The sequence below is a fragment of the Cheilinus undulatus genome, linkage group 23, assembly GCF_018320785.1.
Source record: "Cheilinus undulatus linkage group 23, ASM1832078v1, whole genome shotgun sequence".
Classification (NCBI taxonomy): Eukaryota; Metazoa; Chordata; class Actinopteri; order Labriformes; family Labridae; genus Cheilinus; species Cheilinus undulatus.
In genome coordinates, this window is record NC_054887.1 from 29,730,381 (window position 1) to 29,750,744 (window position 20,364).

General features: G+C 35.7%; 1 protein-coding gene and 1 long non-coding RNA gene across 4 annotated transcripts; both read left to right on the forward strand.

Annotated features, from left to right (window-relative positions):
- Positions 1–1,833: 1,833 nt before the first annotated feature.
- LOC121505801 lies at positions 1,834–2,193 on the forward strand. The gene is made up of 2 exons (XR_005991585.1): positions 1,834–1,946; positions 2,080–2,193. It is a non-coding gene; the product is annotated as an uncharacterized LOC121505801 (long non-coding RNA).
- Positions 2,194–5,666: 3,473 nt separating this feature from the next.
- cradd (CASP2 and RIPK1 domain containing adaptor with death domain) lies at positions 5,667–19,387 on the forward strand. Of its 3 annotated transcripts, XR_005991548.1 has the most exons (3): positions 5,667–6,107; positions 16,486–17,146; positions 17,450–19,387. XR_005991548.1 is itself a non-coding variant. In XM_041780372.1 (2 exons), the coding sequence occupies exons 1-2, from the start codon at positions 5,789–5,791 to the stop codon at positions 16,779–16,781; spliced, it is 615 nt and encodes a 204-aa protein (XP_041636306.1). In that variant the 5' UTR covers positions 5,667–5,788; the 3' UTR covers positions 16,782–19,387. The 3 variants fall into 3 exon arrangements, 2 of the variants coding, with proteins under 2 accessions (XP_041636306.1, XP_041636307.1); XM_041780372.1 differs by having other exon boundaries at positions 16,486–19,387; XM_041780373.1 differs by having other exon boundaries at positions 5,667–6,098; positions 16,486–19,387.
- The last annotated feature ends 977 nt before the right edge of the window (positions 19,388–20,364 follow it).

A 20,364-nucleotide genomic window follows, 5' to 3' on the forward strand; every position in this document is an offset into this window, starting at 1 on the left:
AGTTATAAATTCTCAAAAATAAATTGGAAATCTATATATAGAAATTAAAGTTCATTTTTAACTCCGTTACACAGGCACAAAACATTGAGTGCTGCCGCCAGCCAGCCTCAGGAAAATCGGCCAATCGGAGAAAAGCAGGTCCGTGGGGGGGTTAAAGAGACAGCAGCGAAAATGAAGCATTTCAGACAGAGGTTAAAATAAGGGTTTTTAAAGACGCCAGTGTGAGAGTTGTAAACCATGTGAAGCTACTACGTGGGTATCGGAGAGATGGCGTAAAGCCTCGAAAAAAGGCATAATACCCCCTCTTTAAGAAAACATTTGGGTCTGAAGCCCCATAAGCCACCCCCAGCTCCGCCTATGCATAGAATATATAATACAACAGAGATACAAGAATAAAGAAACAAACAGAATATGAGCTGTACAAATATCAAAGGTGAAAATCCATAAAAAGAAATGCAAGACCTAAATCAATAACCTCCTAGACCTGGCTTGCTGAAAGACATTTATTAATAAACAATTAGAATTACAATGCAGCAGCATATAAAAACTTCATTTAATACTTTTTTGTTTGTTGGTTTTAACCAAATCTGTAAGAAAGTGTTAGGGATATAAATGGAGTAGCTCTAAAGATTACAAGACATGAGACTATCATCTTTGTGCAAAAATAAATCACATTACACATAAAAATGTACACTATTTTTCCACTAAAGATACAAGCTTTTTTATCTTTTATCATTTTTATTTTGGGGGGGGGGATACATCACATTTAGTATCAGTTTTCAGTGAAATTCTACCGTTAATTTCTATCCTCAGCCATTGTCATCGAAATCAAGCCGTTGTTGCTGAATGTTTTAATTGTGAGACGGCAATGACGTCATTACCCGCAGCCGGAGTGGTGTCCAAAATCATTTTTGTGTTTTGCAGTTGAGTCCACTATAAAGTCCACTATGTGCCGTTCACTATACAGTGAATAGGGAGTAGGGAATAGGTGAGTGGTTTCGGACACAGCCGATGTCTCAACCAGTACAGTACAGTGCAGTGAGAGCACACGAAGACATTAGCTAATGAAACGTGTTTGGTTTTTTTAACCAGGCTGTAAACCAGTTTATTTCTAGTGTAAAAACCGGCTGTTTAACAGGTGTTCAAACGGAACTTCTGGTGTTTCTGCAGCCAGCCTCAAGTGGACGCTCGACGTATTGCAATTTTTTGCACTTCTGCATTGTCTTCATGTTTCGCAGGACCAGAGGCTGCCGCTTGGTAGTCACATGGCGAATACAGTGCTTAGCAAATTTATTAGACCACCCTAACCCTAACCAAAGTAAGGTTTATGCCACAGCTGCCCTAAATTAACAGCATTGCTGATTACCAAAATCATTTTTTATGTTTCTGCAATGGTTAATACACCAATATGTAGAAGCTCTTTAACCCAAATGATATTTTTAATGCTAAAATAGAATTATTATTGTTATCTATTAATTTTTCAAATTTACTGATTTACAAAAAAAAACTGAAACAATAGTAAAGCACATTAACATTTCTTGATTAATATGTTAAATTATAGTTATTTACCTGCATTCCTGAACAGAAAAATGAGTTTTAGTGGTTGAATGTTATGCTTGATTCATTTCTGACTTCTCAGAGAAGCCCAGTGAGCCGGCTCAAATTTGGGTCTAAAAAGGTGAATTCAGTTTGAAATTCCTCATTCCTGTTCAAAATGGTGAAACTGTGGTTTTTTAAGTTGTTTTCTGTGTATTATTTTGGTTACTTCCGGTTTCCGGAGTATCGTGCTGGCTGCTAACTTTACTCTGCTCTCCCTGAGGCATCCACCCCTCCCCCCCTGGTGCTGTGGAGAGTCACACCTGCAGCAAATCACTCATTTGACGGACACTACTTAAGATCGGCTGCAGCTCTCTACAGCGCCTGAGTCTTGCAGAACTTACCTCACGGTAACTCCAGCTCCAGGCTCTCTCTCGAGATCTCCAGAGAAGTTTCCTGTGCTATTTTGATGATTGTTATTAGTGAATTCCAGTGCTGTATTTTTGTGAACCCTCCTCTAACGTGCCTCTCCTCTTTTTCCAGTGCCTCCAGCCCAGATCACCGCAGCCAGCACCAGCGCACTCTCTCACTCTCCTGGACTCTTGGAATCCCCCCTCCCTTGTTCACTTACCTGCACAATAAAACTGTTCAAACCTGCTCCTCCGTTTCCGCATTCTGGGTCCAACCACACTACCAGACATAACAGAAACGTGGAGAGCTCACTGAAAATGAAAGAGTCTGCCTTAAAGCACTTCATGATGCTGGATGGTCTCTGAGACAAATATGACAGGTGGTCTAATAAATTTGTTAAGCACTGTATATTCGAACTTTTAAAAATAATGGGGGAAAAAATACAAATTTAACTGTATTTATCGCCAATCCAGGTGAATGTAATACCACTTAGTGTTTGTTAACCTCTATTAAACCACCTACGAAGAAGAGGAAGTAGCCGGCATGGTAAAACACATGAAGAAGAGAAGTCCAATTCAGGCTAGAGAGACACGCTGGCATTTTCACCTTCTCTGCATCTCCCTGATGTTTTTAAAAAGATTTCAGATATGAAAGCAGTTTTTTTTTGTTTCCCTCTTTTTTCTTTAAGCAGATAGGGTCGAAGATAGCGCAGACTCAGTTGCAGCGTCACTTCCTGTGTTTACATCATCTAGTCTGTGATCCTTTAGTGACAACATGATTCAGGATTTAGCACAAGTAACCACAGCACTAGCGTTTTAATAAAACCGCTGTGACAGCTCATTTCACAACTCATAAATAGAAATATTGCTCTAAAATGCACATATTTTATTTGCATTTTATGTTGTGTGTATTTTTAATTTTTGAAATCAGAAGATCTTTTCTGTGTTGTTTTTAATTTTGTTTTTGTTTTTTTATTTTTCTCTTCTTTTGTTTCATATCTAATATATCACAGGCTGTACCAGCTATCACTGATAGTTCTAAATATCACTAGATGGAACAAAGGGATGATTTATTGATTTATATATTCAAATATAAATTTCAAACATGTCATAAAAAATAAGCTGCACTAAAGTAAGCAAAAGGAAAAAAATATAATTATATTTGAGAGACTTCTAGAAGTATAAATCTGTGATCGATGAACCCAACCAAACCAAACTATGACCTCTGTGAACCATTACACCTCTGTGAACTCTTGCTGATTAAACCCACTCACTGTCAAAGCTTCTCTTCCACCTGAACATTGCAGCAACATTAAAGATGCACACTAACTGGGCAGTAATGATGCGGTATTCAAACACATGCGCTCTAATATGGAGTTGCCTGTGTGGAAAGTTCACTTCATATCTCATCAAGTTAAAAATGTTTCATAACAGTACTTTTTTAGTGGGTCACTGAATTTTAATCTACTTTTCTTAGAAAGTGTCTGTGAGTCTGAATCCCTCGGGGTTTATTTCTTAGTCATGAATAAAAAGAACCAAAGTTCATTATTAATCCTGCTTTGAAACATGACCTTAAAGAGGTCTTTGGTCCATGAAACAATGTCAGGATTACAGAAATGCATGTGTTAGTGAAACTGACCAAATCCAGTTCACTACAATTGAAGTTTAGAAGTTAGACGAATATGTCCCATTTTGAACAGTTAATATTAAAAAATGAACATAAAACGCACCAGCGTCTGACTAAATACAATGTTAAGTGTTTATTAAATCAGCACCTAATAATACTGAATAGATATGTCATGATCAGAATTATTTAATCACTGTATAGCATTTTTAAAATATCATCACACGTTTCACAGTGTTATTTTTTTATGATCATCCTTATTGCTTAGGTTACTGCATATTTGTAGACGTGATTTTTCAAAAATAGGTATTTGTGTAGCCAGAAAGAGTAGCAGAAAGTTGGACTTATGGCAAGACAATTTATGTTCTACAGGCCCAATCAAGATAAGGTTCCACTTCCGTAATGTTGGAGTTAGGCTACTTAAAGAAAAATCATAATATTTATGAATAAAAAAAACCTTTTGGGGTTTTTTTTGTTTTATTATTTGTTTGTTTTTTGGTGGGGGGTGCTTTTGTTTAAGATTTATCCAGTTCACTTTTGACCTTATGACCATGTAAGTGTTAATTAATTAAATATATAAAACATGCTCTTTTAAAGTTCAATTAAATAGACCACAATGTTACTGCAGCAGTACATCCTATGTGACTGAATCTTAAACGTTGATATGATCCTGGTAAGAATATTAAACAATATTCTATCTGTTGCACGTGTTTGTTACCATGGCAACAAAAACAGAAGTCCTGTAGGTTTGGTATATGGCATATAATGTCTTGTATTTCACAAGCCATTGCCAGGTTAGACCGTGCCGGGAGTTTTTCTTGCCATTGTTGATTGCTTTGGTACTTCTCGGTACTATACATAAATAAAGTTAGGGAGATTACATTGTTAAATAACACTTTACATTGAAAAAGTGAGAATTTTGACAAACTTATTTTCCACTGATAAAAATGTGATTAAGTTACAACAATAGAGTTAAAACTAGCTAAGGTGTTTGCTAGCCGCTGCTGACTGCCTGTAATGTCGTGTTTCGTTATCTAAAAATTTAAAAATGTTATTAAATATGTTAAAAGTCGTTTTTGTGTTTTGAAAATGAGTTCACTATATTCTGTTCACTATATCGTGGATAGGGAGTAGGGAACAAGTGTGTGGTTTCAGACACAGCCATGGTCTCTGAAAAACATGCTAGCGGAAGAAAATTTAAGGCAATTGTTTTTTTTTTTCCTAACAGTAAAGTTTGTATTTTTTCATTGTATGGGTGCCAAATTTGAAAGGGGTTTATGATAATCAAAAATAAATGGTTCAGAGTTGTTTAAGGGATGGCTATAACTGCATTTGAAAAAGCTAAAGCACTCAAAGGAAACTGTAGGCTATGCTAGCTGCTGCTAGCTGTTTTACAAAGTATTTGCTGAACCTTTTTTTGTCAATTAGTTGCAGTTTATGTTGAACTGAATGTGCTTTTTGAATTAAATTAATAAATACGGTCCTGAGTTGTTTAAAAGGAATAGGTGGACAGAAATAAACGCTAACTGTTCAAGAAAATTTGTGGCAAATGTGTTTCCCAGATAACGCAGATTTTTGTGTTATTGTAGGGATATCAAGTTTGAAAAAAGATATTAAGTAAAGGGTTAAGAATGTTTTAAATATTGGCAACCACTGCATTTAAAAACGTCGAGCAATCAAAAGAAAATTTATGTAAAAAAAGGAGGATGACTCGCCCATTAACTTTTCAAAAACAGTCGATAATGTTAGATGGCAGTCAGAGCTGAGAATCCGAGGCAGCCAAAATGAATGTATAATTTTTTAAAATACAGTTATTTAGGTATTTTAAAGGTTGGCATAATTAAGATTCATAACGTATAAGTCGAGCATCTGTTTCTATATTGTAGGTAAACGTTATATTTTGACAATATACGTTATAATAGTATGATATTAGGTATCTAATCAAAATACTTTGGTTCAGAAGTTTTAGAAGTTACTTCAAGCTAGATCATAAACAAAAATCAAAATAAGAAAAAATGAGTGTATAGCGTTAGTAGAATTTGGTTCCGCAGGCTTGTTGTTTCTAGTCGGACATATTATCACAGAGCGCTCCAGCTTGTTGTGAGAGCTCGTGTTGTCGTCGTGTTGACTCTTTTTTGTCAGTTGGTTTCGGGATAACTAGTTAGTAATGAGTTAACTAGTAGCATTTATCAAGACAACCGCGGCTGTAGCTCTCCACATGGACCCCGAGCACAGAGCCGTGCTGCGGGCACACCGGCTGTACCTGTCCGGGCAGCTGCTGGTGTCTGACTCCATCGTTCCGTTTCTGTACCAGGAGGAGATCCTGACGGAGGCTCAGATGGAGGACATCCTGTCTCAGCCCACGGACTCACGAAGGACTCTGAAGCTGCTCGACCTGCTGCCGAGCCGCGGACCCCGGGCCTTCCCCGTGTTCCTGCGGGCTCTGGAGGACTTCAGCTGGGTCAGAGAGAAGCTGCTGCTGGAGCTCCAGACCGAAACCGGAAAATCACCTGGAGCGAGATCTACAGGTGGGACAGGTACGGAACACACAGCTGGGACCAACACCAGGCTGCCTAACAGGAGTTCAACATAATGATAAAAGTGTAAATGCTGATTAAGAAGGACGTTCACATCCATTATGTGTAGGGGAAAAAGTTTTATTGTCTGTTATTTTTTCTTATTTACTCTATACAGAGGAGCAAATTATTATAAAATTTAAAAAAAGAAGTAAATAAATGAAAGTAACAAATACACTGATATCATAAAAACAACCAGCATTTGTATTCTGAACCTCAGATGCTTAGTATTGTTTAATTTAATGCGATGAACACAGGATTGAAGCCAAATAAAGCAGCTTTTAAATGCAGTGGACAGATAATTTACTAGCTTATAATTTAATAACATTTCAATTTATTTCTCCTATACATGTAAACATGACTTAAACAGAAACAAGCACAGCCAAATAATTGGATGATACTATCATTACTGGTTATTATAATAATATTTATTTATTAAGCTTTTTTTTTTTTTTCAAAATCCAAGTCACAAACTAACAAGCATTATTAAAACAAAGTTATAAACATGAAACAGGTCATAACATCACAAGCAAAGGGAAGGTTTAAGAATTAAACAAATTGAGACATTCAGTTGGTTAAATTGAACTCTATAGAAAAAAAATGGAAAATAATTTAAAGGAATTATAAAGAAACATAGAAAAATTACATTTAAAAAAAAAATTTTTTTTTGCATTTACCTTGATTTTGACTCTTTTATACATCTTTGTATTTTTATTTTGCACTACTTGGGAATCCTTGGAGTGCAAACAATTGCTAAATATATTTATAAATATAAAATTCAATATACACAGTGCTTAACAAATTTATTAGACCACCTGTCATATTCGTCTCAAAGACCATCCAGCATCATGAAGTGCTTTAATGTGGACTCTTTCATTTTCAGTGAGCTCTCCACATTTCACCATTTTGAACAGGAATGAGGAATTGTAAACTGAATTTACCTTTTTGGACCCAAATTTGAGCCGGCTCACTGTATATATACATTAATAGCAATTTTTTAGAATTCTGTTTTTATTGTTTTGTGTTTTTGAGTTAAAGTGGCATTTGTTTAAAAAATATTTTATCAAACATTAGCGTGATAAAAATTTTCTGAGTGTTTTTTATTGTCAGAAGAAAAGATAAAACAATACAGCAAAAAGTAGCTTTTGGAAGGTTAATCGGGACGTCTGTTTTTCCCATTGTATGTAAAGAGGCAGTGATGCTGTTTGAAATTTTCATTAGCCATACAGAAGTCTAACCCATCAAAGCCTGAAAACACAAATTATAGCCAGAATATGTGTATTTTTTGGAAATGAAATATTTATTTCATTTTCTACTGAAATCCAAAAAAATCTAAATTTCCCTGAAATTTTACGTTTATATTTTTGTATCTGAATTGATACATTAGATGTTTTTGGTTACTGATAATCCACTTGAGGGCATTTTTTTCGTTTATCAGATTGTATTCAATTTTCTTTAGTAATTTATTGATCTTAATGATGAGGTAGCAGTATCATAAAAGTATGTATCAAATATGATACAACAGGTTTTAAGGGGTAAATATTATGGTGTATTACAGCCATAATTCTGACTAAATAAGACCAAACAAGAAGTGCAACAAAAACAAGCATCAAACCATGAGCACATCTGACACTGTTCCATTATTATCTCAATGACTTCAGTGATAATTTGGTCTGTAAAGGCAGAAAATCTCTGGAAATGTTAGGCTGTCATCCACCAAAGAACCAGATAACTCAGAGGTATTATTCTCACATCATCACAGCTTCAGCGCAAAGTCAGAACAATCAAAACAAGTTTGAAGAAGTTGAGTTTCAGAGTCATGATGAGACAAATCAGGTGTTTTTAAAGAGCGCTGCACTAACAAACACCTGATCTATTATTACTACTACAGCGTTTGACATGTCTCTGTCTATTTCATATACATAAGGAGATGTGCCTTTTTTATTGAACGTGTGAATATTTTTAATATTTGTTGTGTGTCTTTTCAACACTTCTTCATTCTTGATTAAGTTTAAAGAGAAAAGTGAAAGAAGTCTTTTGATTTGATATAAAGAAAAAGCCAAAAGTCTAAGAATGTCTGAATGTTTTATATTAAGTTCTTATTTTTTAAGAGTTTGTCATTTTGATTTGAGTCAATAATTAAACAATACTGACGCGTGTTGGATACCATGGTAGCAAAATTAAAGGTCTGAGCCATAAATACTGATTATTTCTTGTTTTCATATAGAAAAGAAATTGCAGGAGACTCCTGCACATTTTCTAAATTGCACAAAAACATTAGCTGGAGAGGAAGTATGGTCGTCACAATGCCATCATATAAAATTTTGATATAATTCTAGTGAAAAAAATTGAAACACAACAGCAATGAAAACCAGAGTCAAACTCCTACAGACTGCAAAAATTGAAACAAAAACTGTTTTCTTACAGATTTTTGCAGTTTTTGAAGGATTCAGTGCAATTTTGGGTGGATTTATTTCTCTCAAACTCACTCGTCCTGTAAGATAGATGCAGTTTTTAAAGATTTGGCTTGGTTTGGCAAAAAAAAAAAAAAAAAAAACAGTTTAAATTGCACAACAAAAAAAATATTTAAACCAAAATATTTAAATTGGGCCAAAAAATGTCTAAATTATTTTAAAGAATGAGAAAAATAGCACGAAAACTGTCTGGTTTACAACAAAGAATAACCCAAAATGTTCCATAACATTCGTCAAAATTGCACATGAGCATTTGTGGGAATTCAACAGGAGCATCTGTCTTAATTGCACAGAAGAATGGGAAAAATTGCACCAAAACATTGGTTAAACTTGCACCAAAAATGTCTACAATACAACAGAGTGGAAAAATTACACAAAAAAAATGTTGAAATTGCACCAAAAATGCCTGCATTGCACCAAAAAAAATCTAGATTGCACAAGAGCATGTGTGGAAATTTACAAGTACGTCCATTGAAATTGCGCCAAAAAAATGCAGCAAAACATTTGTTAAAATCGCACACAAATCTCTAAATTACATATGGGCATTTGTCAATATAATTTGAAAGAACATTTGTCAAAATTGCTCCAAAGCATGACGAAAAAAATCCCACCAAAACATTTGCTTAAATGGTACAAAAAGTCAACATTACAAAAAAGAAGAAATTTTGGCTTAAATTGCACAGGGGTACCATTTAAATTGCACAAACCTTTGACGAAATTGCCCAAAAATGTCTTAATTACCAAAAAAAAAAAAAACCTGTTCATTGTACAAAACATTGGCACTGTAGGACAACTGCACACTGCCTTAATTGCACAAATATGTTGGCAACATTTGGACCAATGAAGGAGAGAATGCTTTTTTGTGCTGTTGCAGGTTTTTATTCAAATTTTAAAGGATTTGACGTTTTTTAGGCTTAAATTCTTTAGATGAAGTTGAGAAATGTCTCATTTCCATCTTATGATCAAGGTTTTAAAAGTGTCAAAGAAAAATAATGCTGATGAATATGAACAAAGAGAGATTATGAGTACAAATATTTGGATTTGAGTGGAACAAAGCTGGATTTAGCGTGCACTTAGAGTCAGATTGATCAATGAGACTGAACAGATCCATGAGGCGTGACTTTTCTCAGAACAACAAAGCAACAAAGTTTCCTGGAAAAGTGAGTCAGCGTCTTCAAAGAGGAATAATCACCTCACGAGAACACGCAGGCCGCTCTCACATTCCTGGAAACCAGTTAGAAACTTCCACAAAGTTAGAAACTTTGGTTTGAGGGATCAGTTTTTACAGTGTGGGAAGTTCAAACTGTGAAGACATGGAAGCTAAAAAAAGTCAGAGTGTCGGTGTGTTACATAAGAGCTGCTTCACGTGTGTGACTGATCAGATTACAGCACGGATCAAACAGTCTAACCACACTTCAAACACTCTCCTTGTCTGCCTCTTCAGGTGTCTGTGGGGGCGGAGCTTAACGTCGGTCTCACCTGTAGATGCTGCAGGGTTCTCAGGTAGAGCCGTCATGAAACCAGGAAATAAAATCAAAGGTTAAACAATACATTTCCTGGCTTAAAGAAATCCAAGGCACCCATAAAAACAAATTCAGGCGGATTCCTGCTAAACCGCAAACAGTTCATATTGCGCCTCATCTAAATTGCAAATAAATACTGGAAAAATTTGGATTGCCAATGTTTTTCTACAATATAAACAGACGTGCAGAATTCAGAGGTTGTCTGGCAAATTCCTGGGCATGGCCTGGATTGTACAAAAAAATTCCTCTGTGCAATTTTGATGGATTGAATTGCACTAAAACACTGGCAACATTTAGATTCCCAATATTGTTGCACTAATCAGAGAGTTCAAGGAATCAAAAAATTAACTGCACATTGTCTAAATTTTAAAAATAACTTGGCAATGCCACCATTGTTATCTTTAGCCAATTTAAACAGTGTGCAGGAATCCAGCATTGCAGAGAAATTCCTTTACACTGTCTTCATAGATAAAATAAGTTGCACAACATTTTGGTTCCTAATGTTTTGTTAAACGTTGACGATGTTCTGGAGATTTCTATCATGTTTTGATAGATTCAGTGCTAAGTTGCATAAAAACATTGTCAAACTTTTGAAGCCCAATTTTTTCCCATTGTAGAAATTTTGAGGAATAAGGTCAGAGGCAATTTCCTGCACATTGCCAATAAATTGCTCATTGTCTAAATTGCACAAATGCCTTGGCAATTTTTCTGTCATCCATTTTTGTGCAATGAAAATGTACAAGATTAAAAAAAACAGAGGAAAATGCCTTCATACCACACTGTCTTAATTCAACACCATCCAAAATAAAAATGAAAAATGTGCAACTTTTTGATTGGCAATATTTTTATGCAATACGGACAGCATGAGCTGTCTGAATTGCACCTAATCTTGCGCCATATCTCCACTGCCAGTGTTTTTGTCTAAGGTAGTCAGAAGTCAAAATCCTTCCTCCCACACATAAATTGCCAAATAAATATGATTGCACAATTCTTACTGAGTCAAAGTTGTGCAATTATATTTACACCAATTTAGTGGCAAAAGTAAGTAAGTAGCAAAAATACACTCGCATTAATTTGCTACCCAATTTTTACAAAGTACAGTCAGTCACAACATTTTAGTCAGCAATTTTTTGTGCAACTTCAAAATTTTAAGGAACAAAAAGTTGTAGGTAAATTCCTGCCTACTGTCTACATTGCAAGATTGGCAACGTTTTTATTGTCAGTGTTTTTGTTCGATGTAGAAAGCATGGTGAAATCAAAAGTTGCTGGTAAAGTCATTCAAATCACGCAATATAATTGCTTGATCAATTAAATTGCCCAATACTTTCTCTGTCTAAGTTGCACAATACACCAACTCAGTTGCCAGAATACCCGAGCATCAGTTTGCACTCAACGTTTTAGTGCAGTTGCAACAGTCACAACATTTTGGTCACCAATATTTTTGTGCAATTTGAAGACTTTGAGTAATCAAAAGTTGGAGGCAAATTCCTGCAGCAGTGGTGATGTTTGTCTTGATTACAAGCATGGTGCAATCAAGAAGTGCTGGCAAATCCCTTTTGCCAATAATTGCACAATACTTACTCTGTCAAAATTGTACAAAAATGTTAGCAATTGTTCCATACATGATGTACTTGTGCAACGTGCAAATGCAACTTGTGCACATAGCCCCAAGGATTATTTCTTTACTTAATTTTTTTACTGCAGTCTTGAGAGTGTGAGGGAGCTTTCTAGCAATTTTAGAAGGGTTCTAAATTGCCCAAAAATTGCAATTTTGCAATTGCAATTTTGGTGACTGATATTTCTGTGCAATTTCAAATTTTGAGGAACAAAAAGTTAGAGGCAAATTCCTTCATACTGTCTACACCATAGTCAGTTTTTGTGCAATGTAGAATGCATGGTGGAATAAAAAATCCAGGTAAATTCCTTCAAACCACACAATAAAATTGCTAAATAATTAAAATTGCACAACACCTACTCTGTCAAAGTTGCACAAAAACAATAGCAGTGGTTCAATACACAGTGTACTTGCAAATGCAACTTGTGCAAAGACCCAAGCATCATTTTATTGCTCAACATTTTTGTGCAATTTTAACATTATGAGGGAGCTTTCAAGCATTTTTGATGGAGGAATTCCTGAGTTGCACAATCATATTAGCAACATTTCCATACTTTTTTTTTTTTTTTTGCAAGGAATGATGAAAAATTAGAGGCAAATTCCTGCACTAACTGTCTGAATTGCACATAAACCTTTGCAGCCTTTGCAATGCCAATGTTTTTGTGCAATGTAGGCAGCAGGCTTGGATTAAAATAGCAGGTAAATTTCTTCATACCACACTATAAAAATGCTAAATAAATATAATTGCACAGCTATTATGCTGTCTGAGTTGCACAGGCATAATAGCAGCAATGTTTTGTGCAATGTAGACTTTGTGAAGGAGTTAGCCAGAATTTTGGATCATCTCTTTTAAATCTTGTTGCTCTATTAGGATGATGTTGATTAAAAAACAGAGACTGTATCCTTTAAATCATGTGGATTATGATCCGCTATAGTACTATAGATACACTTTTGTGTCCCCAGAGGAAAATTTCCACCCGTTTTTCTGCCTCTACAGAAAAATCAATAAATCAAACCACTAGAAACAAACACAGTCAAACAGAACATCCTGTTTAAACATGTGGAACACATTTGTCATATTATAAAGAAGCTCAGAAATATAACATAGGATTGAATTATCAAAACTTTCTGTCAACTTTAGCACAGGTATGGCTTTATAAAAGAAAAAGAGGAGAAGGGGGAGGAGGTGGTGCTTGTTTTCCAGCCATCTCCTCCCCCATCCTCCCCCTCCTCCCCCTCTTTATTGCCTCTTGCTTTCCAGGAATCTTGGCAGCACCAGTCGCAGCAGCTTTTCTGAGTTAAAGCCGCAGAGCCGGATGTTTCAGATCATCACATGCTCCTCATCCTGACTTTTAACGCCCCTGAAACACCCCCCATATCCCTCCTCCCTCCCTCTCCAAAATACCCCCCCCCTTTTTCTTGACATTTTGAGCAGGTTTCTAGGAGTTTCTGTCCACTGCATTTTTCTCCGCTGATGTTTTTCTCCTGAGTAATTCACGAGTCAGACATACAAAATTAACCCCTTTGAGTAAAAGAGGAGTGATTTCACACACGTGGAGGTTACACATGAACAGAGCCGTGTCACAGTAAACTTAAAAGGCAATAAGTGGTTGCGACATGCCGCCTCTTAGAGAGCTGATAGTATTTTTTATTATGAAGAGCTGTCGTCCAATCAGAAAAGAGCAAACAGTCAGCCGATTCAGAGAAATAAAGTTATACTACATCAACAACACCAGCAATCCAGGACCGATAAAGTTTAATGTTCAAACCTGGAAGGAGTCAAAACAAAGAGCTCAGTGTTGTTGGAACAGCTCCCCCTGCTGGATAATTTCAAGTCATTAAAACATCAGAAAAATCTGAACGTAAGAAAGTTCTTTCATTCTTAATATACCAGATATTTTAATAGTTAACTAGATATGGTAATATAGAGATGATGTTGACAAGAAACCTAAAGAAAACAGGAGAAAACAGATGTAAAAATCCCCAATGTTTGGGTAGATTATTCATTTTAGATATGTGTTTAAAAACTCCATAATTCTGATAAAGTTAATCCACGAGTCTGTAGAAAAGCTGACATATTTATGAAGCGATAACAGCCGACTGTTAAAACTAACATGAACCCTTTTTTGGAACGAATATCAACTGATTAATGTGGTTAAAAAACAACCTTAAATTACTGCAAAAGAGACCAATGATCATGATGTTTCACTCAAAATGATCCTTTATTTGGGTAGAATATCCAGCTTAGTTCTGAGGTTAAAAACTGCTCAAATTGTAGTTATAATGAAGTACTGTTTGGGTAGAATGTCCTCTTACTTTGGAGCAAAATAATCCAACATTTCAGCCGGAATAAACTGATGTTGGGACAGAATATCTAATTTATTTATGAGGTGAAAATAATGGAATATTTCAGCTAAAATAAGTCGACATTTGGTGAGGATACCCTTATTATTTATGCAATAAGAAACAATGATTGGGTTGATTATTTGTCTTATATTTGTACTTTAAATAGATTATATGAGCATTAAAATGAGCTAGTGCTGTGGTAGAATATCTAATATGTATAATGCAATAATGACCAAATATTACAGTAGAATATCCCAACATTTCTCTTTGAATTCACTGTTATTTTGGGAGAATATGACTAATTTATGTGGTTAAAAACAACCTTAAAATTATATTAAAGAGACCAAAAAAAAAAACTAGATTATTCATCCTAAATATGTAGTAAAAATAAACCTTACCTTTACCTCCACCAAGGGGGTTATGTGATCAGATGGGTTTGTTAGTTTGTTAGTTTGTTTGTTAGCAACATAACTCAAAAAGTTGTGGACTGATTTTGAAGAAATTTTCAGGAAATGTCAGAAATGGCATAAGGGAGAACTGATTAGATTTTGGGAGTGATCCAGGTCACCGTCTGGATCCAGGATTCTGTACAATTGGGAGATAGGGCTAATGGCAGAGGTCTGCAATTTCTGAGTGCTTTTCTAGTATTTTGGATTAAAATGATCATTTCAGCTGTAAAGAACCAATGATTGTGCAGAATATTCATCTTATAAAAGTACTTTTAAAAACCTATTTTACAGTTAATATTAGCCAGTGTTTTGGTAGAATAAATAACCCATATATAAGGTAAAATTAGGTATCATTTGGGTAGAATATTCACTTACTTTGGAGCAAAATAATGCAAAATTTCAGCAGAAATAAACTGATGTTGGCATAGAATATCTTATTTATTTATAGGGTGAAAATAATGGAATATTTCAGCTAAATAAGTCAACTTTTGGCTTGGATATCCTTATTATTAATACAATAAAAAGAACCAATGATTGGGTCAATTATTTGTCTTATATTTGTACTTTGAATAACTTAAATGTCTTTTAAAATGAGCTACTGCTATGGTAGAATATCTAACATTTATGAGGTGAAAATGACCAAATGATGATTTCTCTTTAAATGCACTGTTAATTTTGGAGAAAATCACTAATATATGTGTATAAAAACTACCTTGACGTTCAATTAAAGAGACAAATGGTAAACAAGATTATTCATTTTAAATATGTGGTTAAAATAAACCTTAGATTCTAGATCAAAATAATCAAAATTGCCCAAATTGTAGTTTAAATTAAGTACCAATTGTTAGAATGTCCACTTATATAGCAAAATTATCCCACATTTACGCTGAAATCAACTGATGTTTAATGTATTTATGAGGTAAAAATAACAGAACATTTCAGTTGTAAAGAACCAGCGATTGTGCAAAATATTCATCTTAGAAATGTAACTTTTAAAACCCGTATTACAGGTAAAGTTAGCCAGTGTTTAGGTAGAATAAACAACATTTATGAGGTAAAAAATGGCCAAACATTTCTCCTTACATGAACTGTTAATTGGAGAGAATATCCAGCTAATGCATGTGGCAAAAGTAAGTGAACATTTCTGTAAAAGAGACCTATGACCCTTTCAATTATTCATTTTACATATGCAGAAAAAAACAAACATTACAGTGGAATATCAAGCTCAGTCATACGATAAATAAAACCCATATTGTTGAAAAAGTACACTTCTATTTGGGTAGAATATCCACTTTACTTAAGTAGAAAAAAAAACATTGTGTAAAAATGATCATTGTTTGAGTAGAATAGCCAGATAATTTATGCGCATTTTCTTAACATTTCAGTTATAAAGAGAAATTATCTAGTTAATTATTCATCTTCATCTGTAGTAAAAATAAGCCAACATTTCAGTTAAATGAACCAAAATCAAGGACAGAATTCTGAGTGTGTGATGTGGTAAGAACTGATATTTGGGGAGAATGTTTATCTTATAAATGTACTTTTAAAACCCCATATTACAGTTAATATGAGCCAGTGTTTTGGTAGAATAAATAACCCATGTAAGAGGTATAATTAAGTTCCATTTGGGTAGAATATTTAGAATATTTAGCTACTGAATGTGGTAAAACTAACCCAGCAGTAAAGTTAAAGAATAACCAGTGTTATGGGTGAATACATGAGACATCTGGCAGGGTTAAGTGAATCACAGGTTAAGTTGACCCAGCATTTAGTGTGTATTTTTATAGAAACAATAAAAGCAGATTCAGGTTTATAAAAAGAGAATAACAGTCTGACATTTTCTAGTGTTTAAAAGAATCAAACATAATGATACCTTTAAGGGAGTTAATTATTTATGATAATCTTGCATTATTCCTGTCCCTCTCTCTGCAGACAAGTACCAACTTCCTGCCTCGGTTCTCCAGAAGGTCCCGTCCGATCGTGACCTGTCCCGACTAGCGTCGCGGCTCGGGCCAGAGTGGGAGGCGGTGGTGATGGATCTGGGTCTGACGGCGGAGGACGTGTTCAGGTGTCGCTCTGATCACGCTCTCAGCACGCAGGCCGCCGTGCTGTCCGCTCTGATTCTCTGGAAACGGCGAGAAGGCCGGAGAGCAACGGTGCAGAGACTCCTGCAGAGTCTGGACGCCGCCGAGATCCACCCGTCGGTCCTGGAGGATGCCCTGAAGTGACCCGGGAGCTGGATCTAAACTGTTTCATACTCTTTTTGTTCAGATTTTACTTCAATCATTCCATCAGATATTGGACATCAGACTCTGGATTTAGGGAGTTTTTACAGAGATATTTGATGACACAAGAGCCATATTTTATTTTTTTATTTTTATGGTGGCAGTTTGCACAGAAATACCTGAAAACATATTTAAAGCAAACATTTTTAAACCCATATTACTAAATTGAAACACTGTTTGGTTCTACCAATCACAGACTGTGGTGACTAGAACTAAAATGAAACAAGAACCCCAGTAAAAATGTAGAAATAACCTGTAAGTGTCTTGGTTTCAGCTAAAAGTCAGGATTGTGGAAGAAATGCCAAAAGGTACCAGCGTTTTTGTTTGTTTTAGACCACTGACAGAAGTTTCCAGCAATTTTGAGAATTTAAAACAAGAAATTACATAATTTTGGGTGTTTAGGACTTCATTTAAAAGTTTGATTTTCCCTGTGGTTTACTTCAGAGAGTTAAATTCCAAATATTCTAGAGTCATCTCATATATGGTTAAAATATTTCAGTACTTTTTTATTGCAATCTTGACGAAAAATACACAAACTCAAAATATTATAATATTGTGGAAAAGTCCAATTTGCAAAGGATTCCTGAGCCTCCACTCTCTCTCCTGTTCAGTTCACACAACCACAACCATGGGGAAGACTGCTGACTTGACAAATGTCCAGAGGACAATCATTGACACCCTCTACAGGGAGGGCAAACGAAGCATATTCAAGAACTTAGAGGAGCTTCACAAGGACTGGACTGAGATTGGAGTCAGTGGATCAAGAGCCACCGCTCAGATGGGTCCAGGAAATGGACTATGAGTAAGCGTCCCATCTTGGCTAAAGAGAAAAAGGACTGACTGTTGCTCAGTGGTCCAAAGTCCTGTTTCAGATGAAAGTGAATTCTGAATTTCATTTGTAAATCAAGGTCCCAGAGTCTGGAGGAAGATCTGAGAGACTCAGAATCCAAGGTGCTTGTAGTCCGGCGTTTCAAGCTTCCAGAGTCAGTGATGGGTTGAGGTGTCATGTCGTCTTCAGCTGTTGGTCCACCAGTCTTTATCAAGTCAAGAGTCGATGCTGTTGGCTTATCAGGATATTTTTAAGCCCTTCATGCTTCCCTCTGATGAGAAACTTTAAGGATGTACTGACTTCTTTCTCACCTGCCCACAGTGAAGCCAAAACTTCCAGTAACCGGTTTGTTCACCCTGGTGTACAGCAGGGGTCGTCAGCTACATGTACAAGGGACAGCTTTTCCTAAACAGGCACTTAGGGGGCCAAACTTTCAAATAAACTAAAGACTTTTTTTAAATGGTCTAACTGACTTTTTTGGATATTTTTATTTTCTTGCAATGTAATGCAATGTTTACACTCCAACACAGTGAGATCAGTCCCTATATTGCAGCCAGCCACTAGGGGGCGACTGAGATATTTTAGCTAAATATTTCTGTGTCTCTGAAAAACCCAAGCAGGAAAATTGCACTCTCAAAACACCCGAGGCCAAAAGTTTTTGTAGAAAAGGGGCGCAGGTGGCCTAGTGGTTTAAGGTGCGGCCCATTTACACGGACGGCCCAAGCTCAAATCCAGCCTGAGGCCCCCGCTCTCGTCCCTGTTTCTGACTCTATCCACTGTGCTCATCTGTCAAATAAAGGCACAAAAATGCCCAAAATAAATCTTAAAAAAAAATCTTTATAGAAAGCGGCGGACTTTATCAAGAATAAAGTGATACATTCATGTTTAACATGCATTATATTTGCCAATAATGACTTACAGGTGGATTTCTGAAAAATGGATCCAACATAAAGTCCTTCCTGATTAAACTGTTTCTATCTCCATTGTTTTGGAGTAGTTTTAAAAGCTGTAGGGAGCATATTAAAAGATAGAATTACAAAAAATCCCAAAATACCTCAACATTTTTCCTCTAGAATTTTTCTGCACATTTTTGAATTTGATCATGTTCTTGGGGCCGGATGGGAAGATATGGGGGGCCTGATCTAATCAGTACTTCCTTATGCCATTTCTGACATTCTGTCCACAACTTTTTGAGTTATGTTGCTAAAAAACAAACAAACCCACCCGATCACATAACCTGCTTGACAGAGGTAACAATCCAGACTCACTGAAGGCTGCTATCAGAGCAACCCCAGCAGTGCCACGGACTGATCGCCTCCATGCCATGTCACACTGATGCAGTAATTCATACAAAAGGAGCTTTTTTAAGAACATTTCTGTGTTATAAATACATGTTTAACAGCTGTTTTTGTGATATTTTAATAGTCTGAGATAGTGGATTTTTGTGAGCAGTAAGATATAATCATCAACATTATGGAAGTTTCACTTCTTGAAAGTAAATCACAGGAAAAACTTAATATTATTGAATTCTATTTCTCGTAAATGCACCTGTATTAATAGTATAATCAGGTATCACTCGTAAGGGATTTTCCTAGAATCACATCAATATTTAGAATTCTGGTATCATGTTAATATGAATTCAGTGTGCCTTGGGGAAAAAGTCTGAAACCGTTGACAAAAATTAAAGTCTGGTAAAAGAAAAAAGAAGCTATGTGATCATAGTTTTATCCCCCCAGCTTTCAATTAAAGATGTACGGTCATTTTCTGCTCTGTAATTTTCATTTTCTTCTGTTTCACCCATTAATTTTTCGTGCCTTCAGTTCAACTGCATTTGTTTATTCACAGAAGTCGACAGGATTTCCCCTTTTTCCTGGAAGACGACTCACATTTCTTTCAGAGGAATGATCAGAGGCGCCGCCGCAGAGACCCAAGCCCCCCCCCGAGGTTATACAACACAATGATGTACACAGTGACGCACTGACGCACACAATATCACACTAAATACATAAAAATCAACAAAGATACACTGTGACAGACAGGAAGAGGGATCAGATTGTTTGTCTTTTGGCATGTGGGAAAAATAGAGCTATCACCTGGTGGTTACCAGCCTCCACATGGTATACAATTTTTAAAAAGAACCTTAAAAAGAAAGAATACAAGGCCTAATTATGGTGACCTTTGACCTATGATCTCCAAAATATAGTTGGTTCATCCTTGAGTCACAGCTGATGTTTGTGCAAAAATTAAAGAAATGTACTCAAAGAGTTCTCGAAGTGTAGCGTTCACAATAATGGCCTGGGACGACCCATGGACAGACAATCCAAAAACAACAATCCTTTTGCTCTGGCTTTTACATAATTAAATCAAAAGTGACATAAATTGTTAGTTTAATAATATTGTACTTTAAGAATTTATTTTCAAGCCAGTCAATCAATTAGGAAATTTTCTAAAGACCACAGGGGCTTCAAGTAGACATCAGTGCAATTTATATCCCATGACAAAGACTGCATTTGTTTTCTCAAGAATTTGACATATTTCTTTCAATTACGAGCAGATTTATAAGTATTTGGGGGATTTCCAGGGCAGCTTAGGCCATCACAGCTGCCCTTTTATTATTTCATTTTAAATTTTTTCTTTGTGTCATTCTTTGAAATTTCTCTTTACAACCCCATTTCCAAAAAATTGGGACACCATGTC

Coding starts and splice junctions, on each gene's coding strand:
- cradd (XM_041780372.1), top strand. CDS start 5,789: ATGGACCCCGAGCACAGAGCCGTGCTGCGGGCACACCGGCTGTACCTG. Junction 6,108..16,485: donor GAGATCTACAGGTGGGACAG/GTACGGAACACA, acceptor CTCTCTCTGCAG/ACAAGTACCAACTTCCTGCC.